Source organism: Solanum dulcamara, chromosome 8 (genome assembly GCF_947179165.1).
Source record: "Solanum dulcamara chromosome 8, daSolDulc1.2, whole genome shotgun sequence".
Taxonomy (NCBI): domain Eukaryota; kingdom Viridiplantae; phylum Streptophyta; class Magnoliopsida; order Solanales; family Solanaceae; genus Solanum; species Solanum dulcamara.
The window spans coordinates 65727333-65741944 of NC_077244.1; the positions used below are offsets into that span (position 1 = coordinate 65727333).

At 34.5% G+C, this 14612-nt stretch overlaps 1 protein-coding gene across 1 annotated transcript; it reads left to right on the forward strand.

Moving 5' to 3' along the window:
- Positions 1-453: 453 nt before the first annotated feature.
- On the forward strand, positions 454-2387 carry LOC129899415 (premnaspirodiene oxygenase-like). Its single transcript, XM_055974377.1, has 2 exons — positions 454-1409; positions 1694-2387. Exons 1-2 carry the CDS (start codon positions 483-485, stop codon positions 2309-2311), a joined length of 1545 nt encoding a protein of 514 aa, XP_055830352.1. The 5' UTR covers positions 454-482; the 3' UTR covers positions 2312-2387.
- Positions 2388-14612: the final 12225 nt, after the last annotated feature.

Sequence of the window (14612 nt, forward strand, 5' to 3'; positions counted from 1 at the left end):
ATACTGTACAACATTATTGTTTTGTCTTTCAATTATCATCTCACACTTTGAAATATTATATAATATTGTTTTGTCTTTCAATTATCATGTCATACTTTTGCAATATTGTTTTTTGTCTTTCAATTATGATCTCACCGATAAGCCCATGCGATCTGCTCTATAAATATCATTAAAATCCTTGTTTCACATAATAACGTCAAGCAAAGACTTTATAACAAACACAGAGAAAAATCCCTAATAACTTATTATCGGTATTAAATTATTTGGCAAATTCCAAAACATCGTTCTTATAAAAAAAATTATAAAAGTTTATACTTATTAAAGAGGTACAGGGAACAACACGTTTACTTTAACTGTACACTACGTCTAACTGTTATGCATTGAATGATCCTCTGCTATTTTTTATTATAAAAGCCTGCTAAAACTTATAGGAATCAATATACATCAAAAGCTCACTTTTCTTCATTACTCTTTATTAAAATATGGAGATCCTTTATTCCTCTACTTACAACTTTGTTGCACTGCCCATATTCTTTTCCTTTTTGTTTACTTTATTTGACAAATTACTTAGAAAATCATCATCAACACAAGAAAAATTGCCTCCGGGTCCATGGAAACTTCCCATTGTTGGAAGTCTCCATCACTTGAGAGGTGCATTATTATTTCCACACCGCACCCTAAAAAATTTAGCAACAAAATATGGTCCTATTATGTATTTGCAACTCGGAGAAATTCCTGCCGTAGTCGTATCGTCGCCTAATATGGCGAAAGAAATACTAAAAACTCATGAACTCGCCTTTGCTACTAAGCCACAACTTACATCCATAAACATCACTACTTATAATTATAAGGACATTGCATTTGCACCATACGGTGACAAATGGAGACAAATGCGTAACATATGTGTTACGGAGCTATTATGTACCAAAATGGTCAAGTCATTTAGTTCAATTCGGAAGGATGAGATTATGAAACTCGTCTCATCAATCCGATCCACGAATGGTTCTCGTGTTGTCAACTTAACAGAAGAAATTCTTAGGTATACAAACTCCGTGACTTGTAGATCAGCTTTTGGGAAAGTATACACGAATCAAGACGAGTTGATAAATTTGTTGAGGAACGTGTTGGATACATTAGGAGGATTTGATGTGGCTGATTTGTTCCCGTCATGGAAGTTACTCCACAAGATGAGTGGGGTGAAATCGAAACTCTTGAAGATGCATCAGAAGGTTGATGCAGCTCTGGAGAACATTGTTAATGAACACATTAAGAATCGAGCCCTTGGAAGCAAGGGGAATGGCGATCATTTAATTGGAGGTGAAGATTTGGTTGATGTTCTTTTAAGAATTAAGGAGAATGGTGAACTTCAATTTCCAATCACAAGTGATCACATAAAAGCAATCATTTCTGTAAGTCTTCTCCTTAATTATGTTATATACACCGCCGCTAGTGTAAAGAATTTTTTATCACCATTAGGTTATCCAAAGAATATCTACAAGCAAGTCTGCATAAAAAAAATATTGTAATCTTAAAATTTAGGGAAGATTACTTGTTATATATAATAGGTAAAAGAATAATAGCTGCTAATATATTTTTTTCAACACTGACATTATGTATAACTTAAACTAACTATTCACATTGGATTGTCTATTATTACCTTGTATATATTTGAATATGTTATTTTTTGTTGTAGGACATGTTTGCTGCTGGAACTGAAACTTCAGCTGCGACTATTATATGGGCATTATCGGAAATGATGAGGAGTCCAAAAATTATGGCCAAGGCACAAAATGAAGTGAGACAAGTTTTCAAAGGAAAGACAACTTTTGATGAAGAAGATCTTGATAAATTGACATACCTAAATTTAGTGATCAAAGAAACATTGAGGCTACATCCTCCGAGTACTCTACTACCAAGGGAATGTAGGAAACAAACATATATTGATGGATATATGATACCTCCTAAGACAAGAGTACTAATCAATATATGGGCCCTAGGAAGAGATTCAGAAAGTTGGGACGATCCTGAAAATTTTATACCAGAGAGATTTGAAAATTGTCGTATTGACTATATGGGAAATTATTTTGAGTTTATTCCGTTTGGTTCTGGAAGAAGGATTTGTCCTGGAATGCAGTTTGGTTTAACTAATGTTAAACATCCTTTGGCTCGGCTGCTCTACCATTTCGATTGGGTGCTTCCATATGGAGTTAGTCCAGAAGAGTTGGATATGATTGAAAAAATTGGCTTAAGTGCAGCGAAGCAGAAAGATCTATGTTTAATTGCCATAGATCATGCACAGAGACGATGGTAAAATTTGCTGTAAATTCATAATGGTACCATATAAGTATAATTAATAATCTCCTTACAGTTTGGTGTATGTAGTTCAACTTGTGTCTCGATCGCTTTCATCTTTGAAGTTTAACTGTAAAATTAATGAGCAAATAATAAGATCTACAGTTGCTTGGACAATACTTTTGGTTAAACAAGTTGGATCATATTTTTTCCTTTTCTTTTCTCTAAAACATTGCTTTTGGTCCACATGAAGATCTCATATTAAGTTCAAAATAAGATCTATTTATTCAATTTGACCATCCTTGAGACGGGCACGTAATTATTCAATTTCACCAAAGAAAGTATGGTTTTGTCTCTCCTCATGGGGAGTTAATTCCCTAAATGGTCACTCGAGTATTGAAATTGCCTTCAAATATCACTTTTGTTTAGGACCAAAATATCACTATCCTATCACTATTTTCCTCAAAGTATACTTAACACTTCAAAAACCTCCTTCTCTCCTAGTTGGCATGCCATGTCATTAAAACATATTTTTTTAATAATAAACTTATTTAATTCATCAAACTCATTTAACTAAAATTATAATCTTATTTTTAAAAAAAAATTATTAATTTATTAAGAAGTAATTTTCATACTTAAGAATCATTTATCATACTTAAACTTTATAAATTTTTCTCTATTACGAAGAATAGCTTTTTAACACTTACTATAATGCTATCAATTTTGTATAATTATAAATACATATTCAAAAAAATATTGTAGGTTTAGAAAATTCAATTGAAGTTAAAATCTAAATCATAATGTACAAATCATTTCATGAGCATTAACTTACATTATTTAATCATTATTGTTTAATAGATCAATAACATTAAAGATCTATTAACCACTGGAAAAAAATAATTATGTACTTTGAAATTCATACTTACAATCTTTTTTATAGAAAAAAAATGGAAAGTGAAACAGTATTTGAAGTAGAAAATAAAATTTTAACTTTTATTAATGAGCATATTTATCTCATACAATGCGTGTATTATTAAATTAAAATAGGCAACCCAACTAATTATTTGTGTTTCATGAATTTGGGATGAGTTAAGGATATATATTGGTGTTTAATTAATTGTATGATTCGATGAAATATAATATAATAAAAATAAAAAATAAATTATAAAATAAAAGTTAAATAATAAATTTCTCTTTTTTTTCAACTTTTATCTATGTCAACCTTACAGATATATTTAAATATTTTTATGAAAAATTACTTGGTTAAAATTTTCAGATAATTTACTTAGGAATTTCAAAATCGTTAGGTAATAATTACCTATAAAAAAATTCGTTGAATTTTGTTTAGTAGAAAAATCTGCAGGAAATTAGATTATTTGTGACTTTCTTTTTGTATAATCTCCATAATATCCTACATCATTTATAATTTTTTTTTGTAGAGACATAAGTTTGATGAGTTAAATAGATCTATTTTTTTAAATGATGGTTTAATATAAATTTTAAGTACCAAAAAAGATTCTTAATCATGTAAATTTCTTCTTAATAAACTAATCTATTTTTAAAAAAAAGAAGAATAAAATTAAAATTTGGGTTAAATAAATTAAATGAGTCTATTATTAAAAAAAAAAGAGATTTTAATGACATGGCATGACACTTAAGAGAGAAGGAGGCTTTTGAAATGTTAAGTATTTTTGGAGGAAAACAGTAATAATTGAGTGATATTTAGAGGAAAATAATGATAGTTGAATGATATTTTGGTCCTAAATGAAACAAAAATGATATTTGAAGACAATTCCCAAAATTTGGGTGCCCATTTAGGAAATTAACTCCCTTATGCATGTCTCTCTGTCAAGACCCAACCCACCGGGCCGTGCGGGCATCCACTTTATGACCTGAGCAAAAGAACCCTTAACCTCTTATATAAGAACAAGAGCGGAATTTAAAACAAACTTGAATAATTAAACCAAAATTTCTAAAGAAAACTATATTAAAGATCAGCTTATACAATTATACAAAATCCCCCAAGGATACTAGTCTAAACAGGTACAAGAGCTACTAAGAGTAGAAATAAGGAAAAAATAGAAGCTATTGGAGGATCGCCTTCGTCTTCACCTACGAGACATAACTGACCCTGCAACTAGACTATGTCAAATGGCATAGCAAGAGTAGTATCAGTAAAAAATAAGACGTACTGGTAGGCATCATCGTTTAATCTGATACCCACCGCATAATATATGAACAGAGAAATAAGAGATATCATAATACTTAAACTTCCTCAATTTAGTCACCCCAACCCAATAAGTGCACTCCTTATTCTCACCCTTAGGGTATTCACTACCCTAAACAACATTGTTCCACTACCACCCTAGTCACAACTTAAAACATATGGGTTAGGGACCCACCTTACTATTATTCCATCACCCAAATAGTCCTCACCTAGAAATCTTAACCGTTCAATGATTTCGCCTAACCCTCACTAGTTGGTCTAATTATCTCACAACATAAAGCATATCCGTCTTGTTATACCCCATTTTAACTCGAGGTCAAACGGTGTACAACATATTGATGATTCCTAAATTATTTAATTTTAAGGAGTCGCCACCTAATTATTTTTAAGGTAAATTAGGATACCTAAATAATTGACAAATTTAATGCCAAAAAATAATCTCCGATTAGTGGTCTACTTAGCTTATGAGATTCTAGATAAGGGTTCTAGTTATCCTAAAGGGAAGGGGTTAGGCATCCTTCAAGATTCGTTAAAAAAAACGATTACCGGCCAAACTTAGGTTTAGATTAAAACTATAAAAAGTTGTTCAAAAGTTTTGAAAATGAAGCTTAGTAATTACATGAAAAAAGATTTTTGAACTTGAAATTATTAGGCAAATATTGCTTATTGCATGAAATAAGTGCGTGTTTAAATGCGGTATTTTTTACTAATAATTTAGCCTTAAATAAAAATATAGGTTTCTTTTATTATGATGACCCATTTTAATTAAAGTTCACAAATCTAAATATCTATATAATGTTAGCTATTGCATTAGTGAGAACATATTCACATTATAAAAGCAAATTTAACATGTAATGATAATAATAATAATACTAATAATAGTAGTAATAGTAATAATAGTAATAATAATAATAGTAATAATAATACTAATGATAGTAATAATAACAACAACAATCATAATAATAAGAATGCAACAATAACAATAACAATAACAATAATAATAGCCATAATAATAATAACAATGATAATAATAATAACAATGATAATAATAATAATAAAGTATGATAATAATAATAACGGTAGTAAAAAAATATATAATAATAATAATACGATAAATAATAATAATAATATGATAAATAATAAATATAATATGATAAATAATAATAATAATAATAATAATAATAATAACAGTAAATAACAACAATAATAATAATGAATACAACAATGATAATAATAATAATAATAACGATAATAATAATAATAATATGATAAATAATAATAATAATGACAGTAAATAACAACAACAATAATAATAAATACGATAATGATGATAATAATAATAACGATAATAATAATCGTAATAATAATAATAATAATAATAATGATTATAACAATAATACAATAATAATAATAACAATAATAATAATAATATCCATAAAAATAACAATGATAATAATAATAATAAATAAAAAATATAATAATAACAATACTAACAGAAATAAAATATACTAATAATATTAATAATAAAAATAGTAAAATAAAAATATATATATACTACTACTACTAATAATAATAATAATGATAATAACATATACTAATAATAATAACGAAAATAATAATAATAATAATAATAATAATAATAATAACAGTAAAAAAAAATACAATTATAACTACTAATAATATTAATAACGAAAATAACAATACTAATAATAACACAATAATAATAATAATAATAATAATAATAATAATAATAATAGTAATATTAATAATAATAGTAGTAAACAAAATGTACTAATAATAATGATAATAATAATTACGAAAATATTATTAATAATAATAATAATAATGCTAACAGTAAATAAATACTACTACTACTAATAATAATAATAATAAAAACGGTAATAATAAGAATATATACTACTACTAACGAAAATAATAATAACGAAAATAATAATAACAATAACAATAATAACAATAATAACAATAATAATAATAATAATAATAATAATAATAATAATAATAATAATAATAACAGAAAAATAAACATACTACTGCTTCTATTAATAATATTAATAATGAAAATAATAATATTAATATGAATAACGAAAATAATAATAATAATAATAATAATAATAATAATAATAATAGTAATACTAACAGAAAAATAAACATACTACTACTTCTATTACTAATATTGATAGCGAAAATAATAATAATAATAATAATAATAGTAATAACAGAAAATAAAATATACTAATAATAATAATAGCAATAATAATTAAAATAATAATAATAACGACAATAATAATAATAATAATAACAATAGTAAAAATAATAATAAGGATATCGGCTCCATGTGAGGGAATGGAGATTACATTGAAACTCCATTTTTGCTCCCGAAGTGTTCATGCAAAAAAAAAGAGTGACGAAATTAGGAGGCTAGCATTTTTAGGATAATATTTAAGCATAATGACAACGAAAAAAAACAAAGTGTCACGACCCAAACTGAGCCGTGAGTGGCACCCATACTTAACCTTCTGGGTGGGAGAACCAACGATACAAACCCCAACTAGTAACAATAACGCGGAAACTTAAATAAATATATTTTTCCCCAAAATCTGAAAGTCATCACATTAAGGACATCTAATTTCTAAAACTAAGTCTGGAAGTATCAAACACTAAAATAAACAAATAACAAAATGTGTCCGAAAACTAAAGACACCATGTCATAACCGGGAGAATTCATCACGAGCTAGAAGGATAGCTCACCCTGAAATCCGATGATCTTGAGACTGACTAGAGCTGAGGTCGAGTCGAAGTCTGTGGAACACTCGCTGCACTCCACAAAATAAAACAAGAAAGATACAAGTAGGGGTCAGTACAGGACAACATGTACTGAGTAGGTATCATCGGTCGACTCAAAATAGAAATCAATATACATAAAATAATAGTGGGAAATCAACAACAACACTTAACAGGTGGCAACCAACAAACAGTTACATAACCGGTCAACAATATCAAGATCACACATGAGGACTCAAGCCTCCACACCACACTCTTCGAAATATGAGTTTTTGGAGATTGGGTAGCATTAAGTAATTTTAATTTATTTCCCTTTAATATTACCGTGCCGGAACGTGACACCCGATCCAAATATACTGTGTCGGAACGTGACACCCGATCCAAATATACCGTGTCGGAACGTGACACCCGATCCAAATATGCCGTGTCGGAACGTGACACCCGATCCAAATGTAATTAATTTATCATTCCTTATGATTATATTCCACTTCATTAACAATATTTCATCAAGCCTTCTTTATTCAAGGCACCATTTTTGATAAGGCAAGTTCAAGATTATAGATTTTATGGCCTCGGGATTTTAGACCAATCACAATAACATATCAACCATCCAGACCACATAGTAAACTTCACACATATTACTCGATGAATATCAATCACTATTAAGAGTCTATCTATGATGTAGAATAAAAACCATAACCTACCTCAACCGAAGAACCGAATCCAAGCAAGCTAATTCACGAATGTCTTTCCTTTCTTCAAAGCCTCACGTTTCCAATCTATCAATTATACAATATTCGTAAGTAAACTAGTATGTAGACATCCATATTACTATACATCTAGCCTAGACCCAAAAGCTCACCTAAATTTATAAATAATTTCCTAAAACTCAAGCCTAGGGTTAAACCTCAATTCCTCCAATAACATAAATCTAATGATATTTATATAATATAATACACCTAAAATTAATTACCTATCCCAATATTTTAAAACTTGAATTATAATATGATGAGCATAAGAACAATTTCAAATCAAAAACAAAATTACGTAAATTAACACTAAACCACATAATAAAATAATTTTTTTAAAAAAACATCTAACAATAACATTGTACACGAGAAATCCGGTTGAATGCAGAAAGTGTGCTTCACATTACAATATCCCTAATATGTATAACTTGTAATCATTACTCATGACCCCACACCCCAATTCCAGAATGCTATTAGCTATTCACAACTTTAAAATTGACATTTTGACTCCTTTCATTCTTAACTTCACTAATTAAATAATATCATCTATTCAACTATTGGTTATATACATATATATATATTCATTTACCTGCAGCCTTCAATGGTTTTGTTTCGTGCTCGCCGCGCAGGTGAGATTTTCTCTTCCGTTTTCTTTTCTTGTCTTCTCTAATTTATTAAGTCCTAAAAGTGGGTAACCCTACTAACTTTAATTTAATAAATATGGATAAGTGGTATAGGGTATTAATTAAATTACCACTTTAACCCATTAATTTAATTAGTTATTTAAATTAATCCCTCAACTAAATAATCATACTTATGGAAAAATCCAAAATACCCAATTAAAAATTTATGGGATGAGTCTTTTATGAAATAAAAATTCTTAATACTCAAAATGACCTGATGGGTCGTTACAATAGATACCAATTTACCCACCGTTCGTCCCCGAACGGTCAAAAGAAGAGTAAGGGTTGAAAAGGGTACCTGACTCGACAAATAAATGTGGATATCTTTCACGCATATCAGTCTCAATCTCCCAAGTGGACTCCTCAACAGGACGATTCCTCCACTGGACCTTCACAGACGCAATCTCCCTCGATCTCAACTTGCGAACCTCCCTATCAAGAATAGCCACAGGCTCCTCCTCATAAGACAAATTCTCATCAAGCAAGACCGAATCCCAGCGAATAATATAGTTACCATTACCATGATATTTCTTTAACATAGACACATGAAACACTGGGTGCACCCCAAACAAACCTGGAGGTAAAGCCAACTCATAGGCCACCTCTCCAACACGCTTAAGGACTTCAAACGGCCCAATATACCTCGGACTAAGCTTACCTCGCTTACCGAATCTCATCACACCCTTCATGGGTGAAACCTTCAACAACACTTGCTCTCCCTCCATAAAATCCATGTCCCTGACCTTTCGGTCTGCATACTCCTTCTACCTGCTCTGAGCTGCTAAAAGCTTTTCCTGAATAAATTTCACCTTCTCTAGTGATTCCCTCAAAAGATCAGTTCCCCAAGGTCTCACCTCAAACGCGTCAAACCAACCAATAGGAGACCTACATCTCCTTCCATACAATGCCTCAAACGGAGCCATATCAATACTCGAGTGATAGCTATTATTATACGAAAACTCTGCCAAGGGTAGAAATTGATCCCAATGACCACCAAAATCTATCACGCATGCACGAAGCATATCCTCTAGCACTTGAATTGTCCTCTCAGACTGCCCATCGGTCTGAGGGTGAAATGCAGTACTAAGATCCAATCTAGTACCTAACTCGGCATGCAAGGTTCTCCAAAAGTTAGAAGTGAATTGCGTACCTCTATCTGATATGATAGAAACTGGAACTCCATGTAATCGAACAATCTCGCGGATATAGAGTTTGGCTAACTTTTCGGCATCATACGTCACCTTGACTGGAACGAAGTGAGCAGACTTAGTTAACCTATCAACAATCACCCATATTGAATCAAACTTACCTAATGTCTTTGGAAGGCCGACCACAAAATCCATTGCAATCCTTTCCCACTTCCATTCAGGAATGGGCATTCTCTGAAGTGTCCCTCCAGGACTTTGGTGTTCATATTTTACCTGCTGACAATTTGGACAATAGGCAACAAAATCAGCAATGTCACGTTTCATTCTGCTCCACCAATAATGTTGTCTCAGATCGCGATACATCTTGGTTGCACCAGGATGTATAGAGTACCTCGAACTATGAGCCTCTGCAAGAATAGTCTGAATTAAATTATCAATACGGGGCACACATACCCGCCCCTTAATCCTCAAGATGCCTTCCTCATCGATCACGGCCTCCTTGGCCTCTCCCCGCAAGACCATATCACGAATTCGACTCAGCTTCTCATCTTCAAATTGCTTTTCTTTAATCTTGTCAAGGAAAGAAGATCTTGCCTCCACACAAGCCAAAAATCCTCCCTTCTCAGTTACTTCCAGCCTCATAAAGTCATTAGCCAGAGTTTGAATCTCTCTAGCCAATGGACGTCTGGAAACCTGCAAATGAGCTAAACTCCCCATGCTCCCTGATTTTCTGCTCAAGGCATCAGCCACTACATTAGCTTTTCCTGGATGATAAAGAATAGTGATATCATAGTCCTTTAGCAATTCCATCCACCTCCTCTGCCTCAAGTTCAAGTTTTTCTGAGTGAATACATGTTGTAAACTGCGATGATCTGTATACACTTCACATTTTACCCCATATAGATAATGTCTCCACTGCTTCAATGCAAATACAACCGCAGCCAACTCTAAATCATGGGTGGGGTAATTACGCTCATGCACCTTCAATTGCCTTGAAGCATAGGCAATCACCTTCTTCTCCTGCATTAGCACTGCACCTAAACCAGAATATGATGCATCACAATAAACAATGAAATTCTTACCTTCTACTGGCAGGGCAAGAATTGGTGCAGTAGTCAATAAGGTCTTGAGTTTCAGAAAGCTCTTTTCACACTCATCCGACCATACAAATGGAACTTTCTGCTTGGTCAGATTAGTCAGCTGGGAAGCAATAGAAGCAAATCCCTTGACGAACCGGCGGTAGTAGCTAGCCAAACCAATAAAACTCCTTACCTCTGAGACATTAGTGGGATTTGCCCAACTTTTCACTGCTTCAATCTTCTGGGGATCCACCATCACTCCATCTTTAGAAACCACGTGCCCTAAGAAAGACACTGAATCAAGCCAGAACTCACACTTGGAGAATTTGGCATATAACTTCTTCTCCCTTAACAATCCCAGAACAGTTCTCAGATGCTCTTCATGTTCTTTTCGGCTCTTTGAGTAGATCAATATATCATCAATAAAAACAATAACAAAGAGGTCCAAATATGGCTTAAAGATTCCATTCATCAGACTCATGAAAGCAGCAGGCGCATTTGTAAGCCCAAAAGACATTACTAAGAATTCATAGTGACCATACCTGGTTCGGAAAGCCGTCTTTGGTACATCTGTCGCCCGTATTTTCAGCTGGTGGTAACCAGACCTCAAATCAATTTTTGAGAAAACACAAGCACCCTCCAACTGATCGAATAAGTCATCAATGCGGGGAAGAGGATACCTATTTTTAATAGTCACCTTGTTTAGCTGCCTATAGTCTATGCACATACGAAGGCTACCATCCTTCTTCTTTACAAATAAGACTGGAGCACCCCAAGGAGAGGCACTCGGTCTAATAAACCCTTTACTTAACAACTCCTGAAGTTGGGCCTTCAACTCCCTCAACTCAGCTGGGGCCATTCTATAAGGTGGAATGGAAATAGGGCGAGTGTCGGGCTCTAAGTCGATACAAAAATCTATATCTCTATCAGGTGGCATGCCAGGTAAGTCTGCGGGGAAAACATCCATAAACTCACGAACTATAGAGATAGATTCAATCGTCGGCACATCAGAATTATCATCCCTAAGATGTGCTAGGAAGGCTAAACAACCCTTACTCACCAACCTCTTAGCACGAAGAAAAGAGATAATCTGAACTGGGGTGGAGATATAGTCACCCTCCCACACCAACTGATCCATCCCAGGCTTGGCTAATGTCACGGTCTTAGCATTGCAGTCTAAGATAGCAAAATTTGGAGAGAGCCAGGTCATACCCAAGATTACATCAAAGTCAACCATCTCCAGAATAATTAAATCTACATAAGTTCTGCTCCCCACAAAAGTCACAAGACAAGACCTATACACTTTCTCAACTAGCACAGACTCACCAACAGGTGTAGAAACACGAATAGGCATGTCAAGTAAGTCACAATATAAATCAAGTCCATCAGCAAATGTAGGAGATACATAAGAAAATGTGGATCCAGGATCAAACAATACGAAAGCCAAGCTATCGCAGACCAGAAGAGTACCTGTGATAACAACATCGGATGCCTCTGCCTCTGATCTCCCAGGGAAGGCATAACAATGGGCTCTGTCACCTGTCTGACTATATCCCTTATCGGGTTGTACTCCAGTAGTTCCAACCTGCCCGCCACCCCGGCCGGACTGGCGACCACCACGACCTTGGCCACCACGTCCTCCAGAATGACGGCCCCTACCATAGCCGTCGCCTCCACCTCTAACTGCTGGGACTCTATAACCCTGATCATGCCCAGCCTGACTCTGCCTTGAACAATATTTTCTGATATGTCCAGGCTCACCACATCCGTAACAAGTCTTAGGGTCAAGAGTGGGTCTTTGTGAAGACGAAGAAGACTGAAGATAACCCCCAAAGTTAGAAAAAGGCTGACTAGTCTTTAACGGACCTCCATCTGAAATCTGCAATGAAGACTGAATAGGACGGATTGAATAATCTCCAGAACTTTGCCCTCTGGAGTAAGAACCACTAAACTCACCTCCTTTACGAAACTTCTTGAATGTTGTCTCTTTAGTGAAGTTATCTGGCTTCACCCCCTCTACCTCTATCACAAAATCAACCACTTCCTGAAAGGATTTTGCTGAAGCAGCAACCTGTAAAGCTGGAATTTGCAAATCTGACCTCAATCCCTTCACAAAGCGGCGAATTCGCTCCTCTGGACTGAAGCAAAGCTGAGTAGCATATCTGGCTAAGGCACGAAACTTGGCCTCATAAGCGGCAACAGACATCCTCCCCTGCTCTATATTCAGGAACTCGTCTCTCCTCCTGTCCCTTAAGGTCCGGGGAATATACTTCTCCATAAAACAATCAGAAAAGGTTGCCCAGGTCATAGGTGGTGCCTCTGCTGGTCGGCACTCCACGTGAGACCGCCACCACATTTCGGCGTCTCCTTGAAACTGGTATGTCACAAACTCAACACCAAATCGCTCTACTATATCCATTTTATGAAGCAGCTCATGACAATCAACAAGGAAATCATAGGCATCCTCAGATTCAGTACCCCTGAAGACTGGGGGTTTCAACTTCAAGAACTTAACAAAGAGATCATGCTGGTCACTTGTCATTACCGGCCCTGTAGTCAATTGAGGAAACATGTTTGTCCCCAAAGACGCAGTTATGCGGGGAGCCATAACAGCTGCATGTTGAACTCCTGGAATATGAGGTGCTGGGGGAGCTTGTCCCTGATCGGATAACCCACTAAGATAGGTGAGAACCTGGTGGATCATCTCTGGAGTAGGCTGGGGTGGTGCTTCCCTCTCATGAACCTGCTCCTCCTCCACCTCAACATCATCTCTAACTACCTCATTAGCCAGTGGAGGGGTCGCTGCTCTTTCCCTGGCTGGCCCAGCTGTTTGGACCCTGCCCCTGGTGGGCTTTCTTCCGCGACCTCTACCACGGCCTCTCGTTGCTACTCTTCCTCTGCCTACAGCCCCAACGGCTGGCTCAGGTGCTCTTGTTGCTCTAGTTCTAACCATCTGCGAAAGTAAAGTGGAGAAGGTCAGATACCAATTTGTATCACCTAGATACCAATTGGATTCAAGTAATAGCACGAAAGAAAGAAGGAATGGAGTTTTCCTAAAGTCCTGTAACCTCTCGAAGAAAAGTAAAGGCGTCCCCGTACCGTTCCGCAAGACTCTACTAGACCTGTCCTTGTGTGATGAGATCAATGAACCTAAAGCTCTGATACCAAGTTTGTCACGACCCAAACTGAGCCGTGAGTGGCACCCATACTTAACCTTCTGGGTGGGAGAACCAACGATACAAACCCCAACTAGTAACAATAACGCGGAAACTTAAATAAATATATTTTTCCCCAAAATCTGAAAGTCATCACATTAAGGACATCTAATTTCTAAAACTAAGTCTGGAAGTATCAAACACTAAAATAAACAAATAACAAAATGTGTCCGAAAACTAAAGACACCATGTCATAACCGGGAGAATTCATCACGAGCTAGAAGGATAGCTCACCCTGAAATCCGATGATCTTGAGACTGACTAGAGCTGAGGTCGAGTCGAAGTCTGTGGAACACTCGCTGCACTCCACAAAATAAAACAAGAAAGATACAAGTAGGGGTCAGTACAGGACAACATGTACTGAGTAGGTATCATCGGTCGACTCAAAATAGAAATCAATATACATAAAATAATAGT